The sequence below is a fragment of the Mizuhopecten yessoensis genome, unplaced genomic scaffold, assembly GCF_002113885.1.
Source record: "Mizuhopecten yessoensis strain PY_sf001 unplaced genomic scaffold, ASM211388v2 scaffold1471, whole genome shotgun sequence".
Classification (NCBI taxonomy): Eukaryota; Metazoa; Mollusca; class Bivalvia; order Pectinida; family Pectinidae; genus Mizuhopecten; species Mizuhopecten yessoensis.
This window is the reverse complement of record NW_018404063.1, coordinates 558,046-575,072: the sequence shown is the minus strand read 5'-3', so window position 1 is coordinate 575,072 and position 17,027 is coordinate 558,046. Positions and strand designations below refer to the sequence as shown.

At 34.1% G+C, this 17,027-nt stretch overlaps 1 protein-coding gene across 1 annotated transcript in view; it reads right to left on the bottom strand.

Annotated features, from left to right (window-relative positions):
* Positions 1–10,196: 10,196 nt before the first annotated feature.
* LOC110462945 (nephrin-like) overlaps positions 10,197–17,027 on the bottom strand; it is a 42,821-nt gene continuing 35,990 nt past the window's right edge. The window contains exons 14-18 of the mRNA XM_021517220.1: positions 15,806–15,839; positions 15,543–15,610; positions 13,406–13,436; positions 12,169–12,239; positions 10,197–11,824 (exon numbers count right to left, since the gene is read on the bottom strand). Coding sequence (XP_021372895.1) covers positions 11,760–11,824; positions 12,169–12,239; positions 13,406–13,436; positions 15,543–15,610; positions 15,806–15,839 — 269 coding nt within the window. The 3' untranslated portion in view covers positions 10,197–11,759. The remainder of the gene's footprint in view (positions 11,825–12,168; positions 12,240–13,405; positions 13,437–15,542; positions 15,611–15,805; positions 15,840–17,027) is intronic.

Sequence of the window (17,027 nt, the reverse complement as noted above, 5' to 3'; positions counted from 1 at the left end):
AATTAATATATAATAAGTTAAATATGCGATGAAGAAATAAAACAAATGTCTAAAAAACAAAAACAAAAGCAAAAACAAAAAAGGCAATGTTTTATAAATACTAGCAACCGCGGACCATCATTGTGTATTGAAAAGTATTTATGATATAGTCGTTATCCGTCTATGAGCAGGGATCAAACACCATTGATGCATTTATAAGAGCCCAACATACAGTCGATAGGTAAGCATCACCGATGGAACGATATAGTTAGCAATTTACATTTCTAGATGTGTCCAAAGTCTACCTTCGGGAAGGAGAATTTGAACCCTTAGAATCTGTATTGTTGAACCCGCATCATATTCGTATTCTGGTATTGTACATATTATAGTGGTAGTTTTATTTAAGCCCTTTTCCGCACTTTACATATTGCGCATAATTGTCAATAAGCCAATTTAAGTGTATGCATGTCGTTCTCTATTGCACATGTGTTGGGTCCATCAGTTCATCATTGCGCTAATCTGTTAAAATTTCTGACTGTCTCATATACAATACTGAAGTCTGAGTTTGTTTGTTTTTGTTCTATTGCAGCTTCAAATTTGAAATAAAAGACAAAATGCATGTGTCATGATTTTGATCAGAATTAAAACAGTTCAAAGACATCACTCTATTTCTAAATCAACTTCAGATTTAATGTCTATTGCGCGTTGGATGTAATAAACTTAGTATTTAACACGTTAAACTGGGTACCATGTACTTTTTATTATTATTAACATATTTAAAACAATAGGCTTTACTAAGTTTCTCTCATAATAGTGAATAGTTTTTGCTTAATCCCTGTTAAAATAGGGAAAAGTTTTAATAACTCACTAGCCTTTACTATCTCTTTATCAGAACAAATTAATGGGATTTGAAAATGGCATTTTTTCTAAGCCGCAAAGATTGAAATAAAAGAATCATCCGAGCAACACAATGGAAACAGAGTTTAGCTAAATGTTATTACATTTTTGTCAATATGGCAAAACAAGTTTTTTTCACAACAGTGCTATTTGTCATAGTGTGAAGATATCATTTGTTGTTTTGATCAAATCAAAACAGTTCTTGTTATTAACTTAGTCGATTTTTTCTGGTCGAATGCGAAAAAAGCGATTGTAGAAAAAGCGGTTATGTTGGAACATTCCTACTTCACACACTAAGACATATATCCTATTAACAAGGCGTACAGCCTCGTTGTCAAACGAGACGTCATTAGTACATGGCACCAAATATTACGCTAATGAATCCACATATGTTTTGACAAATTAAAAATGTCCACTTTGTTATCATATAAAACTGAATTAAATAGATCATATAATCGTTTTCATGTTGAATACAATCTTCATTTAACTCGTGTAGCTGTATATAGTTATTATTCCATTTGTATTTCAATCTCGAGAAAAAACTTGCGACTTGTGACTTCAGTGACCTGATAATGTCGACATTTACAATATAGTACCTAAAATATTGTGTAAGGCTAACCAGTCATAAAACAAGGGTGCTGTATCCAAGTGTAAGGATCCCTGTTCAAATGCACGATAGTTTTCCATATACATAGTTACCTCCCCTTAACTTCCGTTTGGATATAACTGTAGTACATTTTTTTTCCGCGGAACTTCCGTTTTTTAGGTTGGTCAGTCGGTTAGAGCGGTAGTATAACAGTTTGAAGTCCAGGGTTTGGATCCCAATTTAGCTTAATTTTTAATATTTTCACAATATTGTTGATTTTAGATCATCTTCATTAAATTTTCATGAAAATTCCGTTAATATTTTGTATGCCTTTTTATCTTTTATATTTATAACTATCACTATAGGACTACTATAAATTTTACAAATTATATAGGGCTCTATACATATGCTGTAAATAATTATTATAAGGTGTGATTTTCTTTTCAAACAAGATTGATCAAAGCTGTAGTGAATTATTATTTTTTTTCTTTTTTTCTTTTCATAAATCGGATTTCAGTTGGATATAATGTGTATTATTGGTTTTGACAAACCATGCACATGTCGTTCTTTCCTTTTTCATGTTGCTGTAACGGTTTCTCGAGGAGTAAAATATTGGTACAATAATTCTTTTGAGGAAATGATGTAACAAAAAACAGCAGAAAAAGAAAGAAAAAGATAATCCTGTTGAAACAAAATCATAATTCGAAATATTACATTAAAGAAATAGGCTACAATGAATGTGATAATAGACATTGATTCGGACACTGGACCAAATAAAAGTATCATGTTGCTCTAACGAAGAGCACTACCTGGTCGAACAAAAGATACATGGCCGAGTCTCGCTACAGTTACATTCAAAACGAAATTAAGGGGAGGTTACTTTGAATTATGTTCAAGCACTACAGAGCAATTATCTGACGTTCCACTGTAATGGTACCTCGGTCCTTACGAAAACATTTTGGAAAGACACCAATAGGTAATAATTTCGTAATTCGAGTTTTTAAAGACTGGCCGTTAAAAGGCCGGGTTTTTTCTGACGTATTTTCTTCTATGTCATATATTGATATTAGCTTACATCCCGAGGTGAAAAAGACCATGGGATCTATCCCAAGGCCGGGACATACAAAAGTCCTTAAAAATAGTTGTTGTTTATCCCTGCTTAACGTTCAGCATTTAGGAAAATGGTAACAACTGGTTCACCTGTTGTCAGTTTAATGTGACCGGGCGCAATGCTTTGCTGGGTGCCTTCAGTGAGGTAGCACTATCACAAGGAGGCAAGTACACCAATATACCCTGTCTCTGGCACAAACACAAATACACACATGTACGCATACACACATGGAGGCACGTCCTTAAATTACCTTAGATGTGTATAGTGCGTTGAACAAAATAAAAGCAAACCAAAACAAACCTATTTGATGATGGTGATGGCGTTTATCAATGTTATTGATGCAGTCCTGATCACTTCCATAGATAATGCTCAGCATCCAACAACTTGTGTTTCGTATTCTACATTTTTCCCAACAAATAGTTCTATCCAAGTCGTTTCAGTAACATGACTTTGCAATATATTATTCGAAATGAGCAAACTGTTCTTGTAAATGTCATGATTAACAAATTCATATTACACAATTGCTTCATATTCCCCGAAAGTACGACAATTACCAAACCTTAATTTTCATTGTGTCGTCTTTTCGGGGCGAAATTTAACAGATGGTTATGTATTGAATTTTTTCATATCATTAAAAGTACTAGGGTCGTTAAGGGTCATTTTCGGCCTCATCCGGGATTTTGAATTAGTTGTTACATTCGTAATCTGAAATAAATGAAGAATGCAAATATGAAATTTACTCAAATTTACTCGACAACTGGTTAAGATAAGAAGATATGGCATTACAAAGGAAGACATAAATCCGTATTTTAATAAAATGCGTGAATATCGTCTGTTGTACGCTATTTGGTAAAACACTGGCCACTTTGAAGGAAATTAATTAAACACTCTTCAATTTTTCAAGGCCTCCGTATGCAACAAACAAATATTTGATATGCTTAAACATTGTCATACCAATGTTCATTCTCAGAAAGGAATTTTTGATTGTCACTCGTGAAGGCTTTCAATTATGCATGCTTACTGCGCACAAACAACATATTTTGGATATTTCTGCATAGCAACGCAATTCCGTAGGGCATCTACGCATGCGCATTGAAAAAAAAATCTGCACCAAGAAAGATAGCCCCAATTAACCAATAAAATGTTTATTACAGAAATTGGTCAATAAGTTCAAGTTGAAATTTTTACTTATTATGAGGCTAAAAATGATCCACAACACCCCAAGTTCTTACCTGTAATTTGAATAAACTTAAAAACTAAAATTCGCTCAGGAAATGTATTACGAGGAGAAAAAAATAAAAGATGGACAGCACTCCATACAATTGTTTATAACAAGTCAATTAAAGTACATAGAAATTCCAGATTTTAATTCTCCTAGCAGGAATGCGTACCAATACGGTCACAAAATCACTTTTGAGCACAGAAAAATACCAGTGCTTTTTGCTTCAACAAGCAAGGAAGCTGCCAAGAAAACGCGCATGACTACCACACCCTCATCTCCTGGACCAACTTATGGGTAGGGGAGGGGGGGGGCAGCTTCACTAGCAAACCCATGTCCCCTGCACCGACGTTTATTATAGAGGGGGCATGGGTCATTTATCTACCACAGTCACGTCCCTGAGCCATTTTTATTTCGAGGGGGGCATCTACCCTACCACAACCAAGTCCCCCGGACCCACTTACGTGAAAATAGAAAATATCGTTTGTTATGCTGTGAAGATGTTTATAATATATTAAGGTCATTAACGCTTTGTACTGTACTGTTCACAAGTTCCGTTGAGAAGTATTTCGAGTGCTGTCATCAAGGCAAAAAATACTATTTCAAAATGTACGTGCTAATGATTTCGGGGCGAAAAGACGACACAACGAGAATTAAAGTTTGTTAATTATCGTCCTTTGGGGGAGAAAAGACGAATGAACGAGATTTAAGGATAACTATCATATGTCGACTTTTTGAAAAGACGACACAACGAGAATTTAGGTGTGTTAATAATCGTCCTTTCGACCTGGAAAGACGATACAACGAGAATTAAGGTGTGTTAGTTGTCCGTTCGGGGCCAAAAGACGAAACAACGAAATGGCACAAATCAACCACAGTGTAATACATTTAAACATGTATATTAGTGTATTATTCAATACCATTTTAGTGTCATGACTTTGTAATATGTTATTCAAAGTCCGATATATATATTCAATAATTTGCATGGATATGGTTATTCCGTGGCCTCATTTGCAATTTTGCATTTAGATAGCTCTTTACAAATATATAAATAATGTAGATATTCAGGTCCGTTGCTTAAATTTATTCCAATCATATACATTATGGACGTGTTGGTCGCAGCAAAATATGTATTGCTCCCGTTAAGAATATATTTTCATCATAATAAAATCTTATATATGAATAATTATAATACTCTAAATATCATGAGTGCATGCAACAATCTGGCTGAGAACGAGGGCATAATATATAAATATATATAAATTAATATAATATATAAATTTCAGCGTGTGAAAAATGCATCACGTCAAATATATCATTTTTTAACTAATGACGTTGTTCTGACGCTTAAACTTAACCTAATTTTGTCGTCAGGATAGGACGTCAGAATGAATAAAATAGTTTGTATATGCAATCCTGGCATCGGAATTCAACAAAGCCATGACGTAAAATTACAGTCCAGTTCCCTACTGGGCTACTGAAGCAAGAACCATGACTATATACAGTCCCTTCAAGATTATACCGAGACGGGTGCTGACTTTTTCAGCTACAGCGATAGGAACGTGGAGGAACTACTCCTGAAACTACAATTGTAATACTTAACATCCTTTACTATTTCTTACAACATCTAAGCCTGAATTGTGGCAGGAAATTAAGAACTGCACAAAAATCATTGATAAACACTATGATTTGATGTTCGTCTCGGGTTCAGCCAATCGTTCGTTTCGTAGGATATTGGATTGGTTGTGGTTAGATATTGTTTCGAGGATATGTAGGCGGGTAGTTCGAGGTGTTCGTTCTCTGTCTTCTGGTCTGCTGCCGACTGTCTTTAATCTTTGCTCTCAGGTGAGGCAATTCTCCCTTTGTCGTCCCGACAGCGGGTTAATATATTATATTGTTGAACTTTATATGCAACTTTTTGTGGGGTTTTTTCACTCTAACTATTTACGAGAGAAGTTGTGATTCGCGACATTAATTCATTATAGTGTGTGGTCTGATTATGGAGAGCAAAAATAAAACTGGTATGTGATGTCATAGGAAGTTCAATTGTTTGTTAATTTGACATGACTTGCATAGTATCAAGTGCTAACCAAGCTTATTCTTTATTGTGTGAAGTGGTTTATTACAGTTGGACGTTTAAAATCAAATGGAACCATTTTGTGTTTTCATGAATTATAAGTAAGGCAATGCGGCTGATCCTATAAGCCTATATCATATTGAGAAGATTTTACATTGACGTTTTACCCTTGGGGCAACACTTATCTGTGTAGACGTCTAAAAACGGTACCATGTGCTAAAATCGATAACGCACAACAGTTATAGTAGCCATATCATCTATTAAATATTTGAGGATTGAAGCGAATGCATGTCATACAGTTCATCGAAATTTCCCAATGATGCGCGGTATTCGTGATTTCCTGAGGTTTATGTTTAACTTTTAAACAAACGAACTAAATATAGACAAAAGAAATATGTTGGAACAAATTCGTTTTCACCAAGGTAACAATTCCGTCAGGCAAAACAAAATATACGTTACTTGCTCTCTAACAGAATGATAAGAGATCTGAAAACAACTAACAATCGGAAAATATCCACTTGTAATGGTTTGTTGTGGTATATTGTCATAACAAAGAGTCGGTAGGTCTATATTAATACATAAGGACATGGTATATTGTAACAGTAGCTATGAGTGTGTGCTGTGTATAGACAAATACAGGGCGTGTCTGGTTTCGAAATCGACACTCGGTAACTTTCCAACATCTATCCTCCATCTAATAGCATTATCTAGAAGGGTTGACAGTTCTCAATGTCAAAAAGTCGACTCCACTTTATTTTCTATTTTCTCGTAGCAACATTCATACTTCCTGTGTGTGTACAAAATGCTTGGTATCGCTGGAAATTTCATCTTTTCATTTTTTTATCAACAACATTCTCTATCCACGTGAAATGTATTCCCATTATACAGACATGATCAAAGTTTCGAGCAAAAGTACACACTATTTTGATATTAAATTTTTTACATTTATCATTTATTTAGCCTTTTGAGGTTGACATCAGACTTGCTTAAACAACCCTAGTCTATTTTGCTGACTATTTTCTGAAGTACTTATAAAAACAGTTTCAGGTCCACATGAAATGCTTCGTTATCATATGCATTGAGTTCAGTAGATTTTGTCCTGGAACTCTGGTACAATTTGACATTACTATGCTTTTTTAGCACATGGTTTAACAAAAGTGCTAGATCTGACTTGAGATATATGTAAAATGTATAGATAAACACCTTTCCTCATGGTGTGTTGATGGCGTCAACTGTATTCCACGAATAGTACGGAGAATCAAGCCTAAAATAACCCTGGAATAATGAGTTTTACGCAACAGGCATTGCTATCAGAGTGGTTACCACTCAGGATGAGACATATAGGATCTTAAATGAGTTTTCATTTTATATGAGATTTTATGAAACGAGTCTTAGGAGTTTTATTTTTGCGAACCTTGGCGAGCAAAAATTAAAATTTCGAGACGAGTTTCATAAAAGCTCACATGAAATGAAAACAAATTTAAGATACTTTTTATCACATAACTCAGAAAACTTACATTTTGACAGGTTTTAAAGCCAAAATGTAGAGGGCTTAATCAAACGGATTAATTATGACGTCAAAATCGATTTCTGACTGGCACAGCCAATGACAAACGCTCCATGGTATATCACACTAGTGACATATGTAAAAATATTACACGGGAGAATTCACTGGATAACAGGCCGATTATGTGATAAATAGGCAAAACCACACATATGTGTTGATCTGAGTATTCGGATCGCATGAGTTTGTGGTGGCGTAGAAATATATCACGAGTGCGCTTCGCACGAGTGATATATTCCCTCCGCGCCACAAACGAGTGATGTGTGATCGCAGATGTGATACAAGCAGACAGAAAACACACCTGACAAAATGATGTATTACTATCGTAAGATTGCATAGGCATGTGATAAAAATGGTTATCACAGTTAGTCTATGCTGCGATTACTTTTCTGGGAGAACCATACATCAAATTTGTTACATTTTTTTTTTAACAAATCTGATATCAAAATGAGAAAAAAAAAGTTACTATATACAAATATGTCTGTTAGAGCCCATGGATATATATTTTTATTTGTGCGTTAATAGGCTATTGCCAATTTTGTAAACGTCAATGACATTTGATACTAGTGCAGAAACGTCACAATTGCTGTATAACTATAACCGAAGGCGACAAACTGTATTACAAATGTATTGATTATACTTGAGTGCATTCACTCGTGTCGACACTAAGACTACTTTTAAGGGTGTTGGGGAAAGTGAAAACAACTGCGACTACCACCGTTACCAAAGTCGTTGAAGCATGCAACAATATTACAGATGAACTTGATGATATGAAAGTACACAATGTATTCAAATACATGAATTGTGGCAGACTAAGACTGATGAGTATCGCTCGATTGCCCCTGGGGTGATGAAGAACAACAACAGCAGTGCATTACAGTGTAAACAACACCGTAACCGAAATCCACGAAACAAGGGAAAATCATTAACCCTTTCACCCCTATGTAACTTTAGTAGATTCACTAGGCTGATATAGATAGAGCGTCACCTGGCCTGTCCAATATCTGAGTACCGAGGGAGACGGGGTCTCGGTGTGTACACGTATTTTTGCATCACATTACCGTAGAGTATGAAATTATGAAAATCCTTTAAGAACAGTATATTCTGTATCTCCATATAATGTATTTTAATATAAATAACCGACAACGCAGAGAATTACATTCAACGCAATATTACAAAAGACAAAAAGAATACATGGAAAAGGGGTGGAATTGGGGACTAGAAGGAATTTATAAAGGTGCGTTGAATTTGTGTTTGGGGTGGAAAGCATGGAGGGAGAAGTAGGCTTGTACACTCAAACTGACGTCGGAGTTGGTCAAAGTTATGATGCTGTTGCTTAAATCCATTAGTATATATAATATATATGCAATATATATTGTATATATATAACCTTCAGTATCTTTTACCTAGCTTAATATTTGGCCATTATCATGTGTAGAGTAGGGGCTATCACATTTGTTTAAGAAAATGTCCTTAACCCACTTTTCAAGATTGCATAGGTAGAATGTGTTTAAACGATTTTATTACGTAGTTGTAACATGTGTGATGATAGGGTAAATATCTAAATGTTCAGACATATCATGGTATTCATAAAAAGATCTAGAAATCATGAATTTGAGTTCTCAGCAAGATAGTTGTTTACTAAATAAAACGTATTAAAATCGAATTTATTGATGTAAGTAAATTTTAGAGTCTAAAAGAGTGACCAGATGTAGTGGATATATTCTTCCACCGAAATCGACACCAATCGACACCGAGATAATATCAGTGCTTCAACATGATTTTGTGATGGATGTTGCTTACTCTCATGATGTTTAGTTTCCTATGGACACAGTTGGTAAACGTTCCTGAACTCGCTGTATTAATAGGTTGTTATTTTACTTTTTAAAGGATAAACTTGAGATAGAATATGGTACTGTGCTTTCAAGAACATTCCATCCAACGTAGAAGGGAGTAAAAGCCAGATAATTTAATAAAGAATGCAAAGCACATATTCATATCATTATTAAAATGCCACTCCACAGGAAGGATGTGACTTTCTCAAATAAGTACGTCCGTCGTTTGTTAACTCAGGTTGAATACTAGCACAAAAAACTGTCATCTATTATAAGATTGATGACTCGATAAAGTGTTAGGAGTCTCAATGAGGAATATTATACAGATTTATGTCGAATGCTGAATCCCTTTACATAGGAAACAATGCTAAGGTACCAAAAAGGGACCGTCAAAGCTATTGAATGATGAATTATATTATTTTATTGTAATATCAAAAAAGGAATATCAAAGAGTGTTCTCTCTGATGTCACCAATAACACTTTCCTGTTTTCATATATCAAAAGCAGGATATCAATACTGTATTAAGGACCTTGTAATTTGTATGTATACAAGTATTCGTAATAGTCTAAATGTATTGGTTATCTCAGGAACTCAAAGCCTAGTCCTTGTACGCGCCATTTTGTAACATTAACACACGGTTATTTTTTTTAGAATAAAATACCACTCCTGGTGCCATTGTAAAACGTTAATTAACCATGTGTACAAAACACTGTGTGAATAGTGAATATGCGTCCCAAAGCTTGGTTATCATAACACAAACTGAAGGTATGAGAGTATTTTGTTGTAAAGAGTGATCCATTTTTGGTACTTATTTGGGTTTGTTCCACTTTTTTATCCAGCTGTAAACTTATATTGCTAAAGAAGTCCATGGATTATTGTGCGGCATTTCTTAAACTAGCGAAATAAAAACTTTGAAATACCAGATACTTAATACACGCCTTAATGCTGCGTACTGTTTATTAAACGTGTTAAAGTTATACAGTACAATAGGCATGACATCAATACTTTCTCTTTTGAATTGTTCTTGTACAAACATACAATAAAAGCAGGCCGCTGCCTAGGCCTTTCCCGACATGTGTACAATTGCATAAAAGTAATTTGTATTACTTCTATGAATAATGAAAACAAAAATGCAAATCGTAATGATATAATATTTTTGTACAATGTATGCCGTATCAAACACATAGCTAGAAACAAAGTAATAAAATACGGGTATCCAGAAAAATTGATATATAGGCAGGGTATGTTCGTATCCTTATGTTGTAAACACTTAATCTATACTGAGACAAGTTATCAAATACACGACACGTCCATTTCTATAACCAATTCTCTAATACTTACATTACATGTATCGCGATATTTGACTTGCTGGAACAAAAAAAGAACATTCTCCATTTTACAAACACACATGTAAGATCCAAACCAACAACACAACAATACCATTTTTCACATTTACTCACACACAATATCTCAAACTCGCGTAATTAAATTAACAGGTTAACTTTCAAAATACGATTGGATCTTGTTTGGTGAGAAGTTAAGAAATTTCTTGGGCAATCCTCAAGACAGAAACATGAGCTATTACATATTGCACTTTAAAATACTTAACAGAAAATCATTATTTATCACTTATGTTATAGGCTGATGTTAATAAATATCTCTTCAGCAAGCTTGTAGCCACAAACTAATTACAGTAACGAATTCATCTTGAAAACGAGTATTCGGTTGAACTAATAGACAACAAATATCAATAAAAGTAATGAATAAATATGTAACCGTAAGTGTTTGCTCTTCTTGCAAGAACGACGTAAAAACATCTGAGAGAGAAACGGGATATCTCTGTAGGTCGAAATTGCGGACGAGATTACTCCCACTCGTCGAGGTAGTAAACAGAAGTCAAATATCGAATTCGGGATACCTTGATAAAAAGCAAGGCTAGTGTAATGAATGAAAATATGAAATATGAATGATAAGTTAAAATAATAAGTTAAAATAGTATAGCAATTAAGACAATAATACACCATAAAAAGTAAAATGGCAGTCTCTGCAGAGGGGCCTATACACACACATAAAATGAGACTGATTCTTTTTATGATATATTTTTACTTTGAAGATATTTTCTGAAATACCATCCTTAAATTAATGTCACTAAAATGAATGAAAAAAGATGCGTAGACAAATCTATTTTGCAGGCTGGTTTTGTAATTCAACTTTGTGGTGAAAATTCACTGGAGTTTAATTTTAAGTTAAACAATTAGAAAAACTGTTATTGATAGGCATACCTATCCTGATTCGATCAAACGTTATTGCAAAACGGCGTAAATATGGTTCATGAATGTCGGAATGAGGAAAATCAGGAAGTCACAAAACAGAGCTAAAATTCTGACTGAACTGCATGGTATCAGTGACAAGCTGCTCTTATGTAATTTGATTACAGTGATTTATACTAATATTGCGCGTGTAAAGATTGTATCGCTGAAACGTTCTCAATCACGACGTTCCTGAAACAGTTTTTCCTATGAACGTATTCGTGTATAGATGCACATCTTTTGTCCCTGCATAGAAACAAAACCATGATTAGTCATTATAATATCAAGATTCGTGAATAAAAAAAAAATATAAGATTAAATAACGCTTGGAAAATAACATTCATGTCATTAGACGGGTACGCTAATTAGGATTATGTGTATTAAGTGAGTGTTGCTACCAAAAAAAATAGAATAAAATTAGCATAATAACTACGCGTATTTCATGCCTTTCTTTATAAAATTAGATCACCTTGATATAACTTAAGACGAAAACTTTCAAATAGTAATCTTAAGTATTTCAAAGAAAATTCAAAATGTTGCAAAAAAAAAAAAATCACAATTGCATATCAATTAAAATTGCGGTATAGTACCTGTCAGTGTTACGTCGATGTTCTCGTAGTATTTCGGTTTGTGCTGAGGATGGATATTTTCGTAACTTGAGCTAAGCGAACAAAGGAAATATATACCATACATCGTGTTTTTAATTTTGTATCAAATATCATAATTAAAACGAGGCTTGCATTGCTCAACTTGTGACCTTACAGTGGATACAAATAAAGCCAAAGGCAAACTATTAAGTGTATTGACTGTGTCTTGAGACAAAGTGATTAAAAGAACATGCTAAAAAGGTTTAACCACATTTGACCCCTGTGGCCTTGGAGGTCAAACAAGGACATTAAGTTGAACAAACTGTATAACCATTGATGCCAGAAGGCAACTTGCCAAATATAGCCACCCTAGACCTTTTATATATTGAGAAGATGACTATAAAATGTTTAAAAATATTGACCCCTGTGATCTTGAAACGTGTCATGGTCATTCACTTTACGAAACATTGAAATCCCTTTATCTTAGCATGCTACTGGTCACATATCATCACATTTTCTTTTGCATTTCGGTTATTAAGAGGATGTCATTAAAAGATTTTCACATATTTAATTCCTGTGACCTTGAATATAATCCAGGGTCATTCTATTGGGGGAAGATTATTTATTTCAATAGACTTGGTAGCCTTTCATCCTTGCATGTTTCTGGCCAAATATTATCAACATGGATTTTTTAGTAATTCATCAAGTGGTTCAAAGGTTTCAACATATTTTACCACTGTGACCTTTATATATGGTTGAAGGTCATTTATTTGAACACATTTGATAGACCTTGATACCAGCATGCTATGGCAAAGTATAATCACCCTTAACCTCTTGGATATACAGAAAAACATACAGAAAGAAATGTTAATTTTTTGTATTAGTCAATTGACCCCTGTGACCTTGAATATGACCATATGTTATCGACTTGAACAAAGTTAGTAGTACTTCATCCCTTCATGCTGCTGGTCAAATATTATCACCCTTGGCATTTTGGTTATCCAGAAGAAGTTGAAATGTTTTTAACTGTGACCTTGAATATGGATGAAGGTTATTAATTTGAAAACAATTGGTAGCCCTTTTTCCCTGTATGTTTCTGGCCAAATATTGGTTAAAAAGTAAAGGTAAAAGGTGACGTCGGACACATAAACACTGCTGTTATTCTTCATGCTTTGATGCTTATTATTATAACCACTATTCTCATCAATTAAGCTAGCAACAAATAGCACGCTCAACTTACTCTTTTGCTGGATTACTTTGAATGGATGTACCTATTAAATAAAAAAATGTATTAAACAATGTATTAAGCTAGGTGATAAATATACCATCAAAGCAAAACAACAACTATAAATATGTTCAAAATGTGTTGGCTATATGTGTGGAGTAGTTTTAAAAGTGACTATGCAATATATATAGGTATGCAGATTGAAAATACAAATGTTTGTTCATAAACAACACGACTTTGTTTTAATTACTTTTAATGAAATCAACAGCATCTAAATGTGTTTATAGTTGAGAGTATTACGTTTTATGTGTTTAAATTGATACTGTTTTTTGGAATAATTTGATTAAGGACTTCCCACCCTTCGTTATACACATGTTTTTCTTGTCGTATTTTCGTGTCGTCATTTCCGTATTGCGTATCGGGCATTCTATTACCGTAGTGTAAGTTATAGTAACACCGGGTAAACAAAAGTACACGTGCGTGACGATGATATGTCAACACCCGATATCGAGACTTAACTTGGAAATGTGTAATCACACGTACTTCAGAAATAAAGCTTATGATACAAAGACATTAATTAACTCCTTGGAAGACACTGACATAATATCAGACGACTTCAAGAAGGTCGTATATGAGGCGCATGTAATGCAGACTAATGTGTTTTTATTGTACGTATCACGTGCTAACAGTAGTTCACAAGCTCTTGGTCGCTACGACATTTGTTGTCGAGCGAGTTACGCTCTGTCAGATAAATCGTTTCACAAATGCAATTTCAATAACTCTGTGAAAATAGTGGTTTGTGAAATATCAAGATCCCTATAAATTGCATGTGCATGTGCGTGCACGTGATAACGGCATACCATGCGATAGCCTATGTTACATCATGCGTAGGCGGGCTATGGAATGATGTCCAAAGTGTACAGTAAATTGCCAATTAAATATAGTAATTCAATTTATTTCCGTCGTTTTTGGTTTAGTAAAGAAAATAAGTGTCATTGTAAGAATCTATCCCTCTCCAAAAAGTTCCGATTTTTTTCAAGTTAGACAACTCTTATCAGGATCAAAATTATTGTAAAATGTAAAATAAATGAGACTTTGTGTGTATTTGGCTCAATTTTTCACTCTTTTTGTATGAAACTATGTGTCCTGTTTGCTTTTAGCTTGTATTTAGTAACTTTTATCCATACAACTTCAAAAAAAAAACGCTTTTTGTAACATATTGTAGATATTTTATGATAAATAAAATATTTGTAGGGTTGATTAGAATTGTTTCTGACCATTATTTCACTGTTGTAATAGTTTTGAACGGTGCCACACACTCAAAAGATATGAAAGTGTTGAATTTGACAAAAAATCAATTTTTCGGTATTTTTTACAAAATATTCCCCGGTTTATCGGAATTATTAGATTTTCTTAAAATCACCTCTACATAGTGATATAACCATTATGTAAAACTTTCATTGAGTTCTGCCGACTAATTGTGAAAGGGTGGAGCCTCCTTAATTCGGCGATACATATGTTGTACGCGATACGGATTTTATTCTATAAAGGACGGTATCATTTATGACAAAATTGATTTCTATAATTTGAAATGGACTAGAATTTTATTTTCGACCAACATAACGAACGATATATGCCATGATATTAGTAAAGACAAATATATTGTTAAGGTTCCTTGCATAGCGTTGTCTGCAAAACAAATATATTGTTGATCGATTTCTCTTTTGGCGATAATAATCAAACTGACAGTTGTTCATCAGTGATACAGACCCGTTCACTTTGAACGAAGCGTTTGCGTAGCACTTGCGTACCGTTTGCGTAGCACTTGCTTAGTGTTTGTGTTTCCTGTTTCTGCTCAAAACACTGTAATTAAATATCTACATGTAGTACCAGAGTGTAACAATTGTACAGACTTGCCAGTCTGCTTCTGATATAAGCTGGTCAGGAGTAACATAGCAATGCCAATGATCTGCCTAGCATCAAAGCTACCTACAAGGGTTTGGGTGAAAATTATGTGCAGTCAACAGAGAAGATCAAAGATAAGAAAATTATCAATGTTCACCGTGTCGCTGGCAACGTTATAGTTATCCTTTAAGGTCCAACCAAAATTTCGGAAAAAATAGATAAATAATGATAATAGATGAGTTATTACCTGTCTGCGCTTTACTGAGGTCATCATAAACGTTTTGGTCAGATCGTTCTCGTAGCACCTCGTATACACTGTGTAAATAAATATGTGCGATAGTGGGAAAAAATTAAGATATATTTGAATATGACTATGTCTATAATCAGGTATATAAGTTTATGTTTTAATTTCCATCGATTTTCCTAAAATGATATAAGAAGCATAAGATAGTAGGTAGTACAACATGTATACAAATCATATTTGATAGTATATCGTAAATAAAAACTCACCGTTGCTGTTCCGCACTATCAACGGGTGATGTATCTGAAACAAATGTTTTATTTCCATTATTATACAATACATGTACTGAAAAAAAGCAGATGATTCAAATCTTGCCTAGTCGCCATATCTGCATCGATGGAGATATTGTTCTGGTAAATGTAGTATGCGGATACCTAGGCTTGTAACATCATGGCGGTAAAGCTATTCTTCAACAAGATAACGCGTTAGAGTGTTCGAGTCGCGTCAACAGGACCTTGTCTGTAGCAAAGCAATGTTCCTGTGTTGTATTATTGGTCATGTAAATTACCCGACTTGTCACTCACAGAGCACGTTTATAGCATTCTTGTATGAAGCCTTGTATGAGGAAATGTAAAAATAAGCCGTCTTATTTGCAGTACCTAACCCAGGCATCGACTGGTGAAAAGGAAAACAACCCCACTTACTTAGTCTATCGGTTTACCAGTTCAATATGGCGTCGATGCAACTCATTGTATAACTGAGTATGTATAAATCATATGCATCCCCTATTAAATGGCAACCGATACATATTAAAAATATTTGAGGTTGCCGATACCTTTCTCATAATTTTAGAAATATTTGAACCGCTTTACACACCCATTTTTCACATTAATACAAAAAGAATCTAGCCATCAGCAAAACTTCTCTAGCCGTTAAAAGACATCATTTCAATGGAAATTAAAAAAAGGACTTTTTTTCCAAAACTATTCAAGGAAATATGTATATCTCTTCCTTGATATATTTTAGCAAATCCTTTCTATTGCATTTGTTCCGGTTTCTTGTTCAGGAAAAACACATAAGTATACATTTAATATAAAATAGTCATTATTACAATGTGACGACATGATGATCGATGTTATCGATATTTGATAAATCAATGGAGATTTTCGTTTGGTTATTGAACTGAAAAGTGTTGTATATAAAATTCGTGAAAAATCTATCCACAACACAAAAATACCTCTAAACTTCCCTGGATCACCTACATTTTCATCGAGGTGTGTATGGAAAGAAAATGAAAGAAAACAAAGCATCGTACATGTTATGAACGAAGAAACATCCACATATTATCTACGGGAGTAACAATTGATTTATGAACAAACAGGTAGGATGATGCTGAGGAAGGGTATACACGGAACCAACATCTAAGCACACACAAAATAATTTGAAGATATGATTTGCAATATCCCAAAATGATACTCTAGCAATAATTTG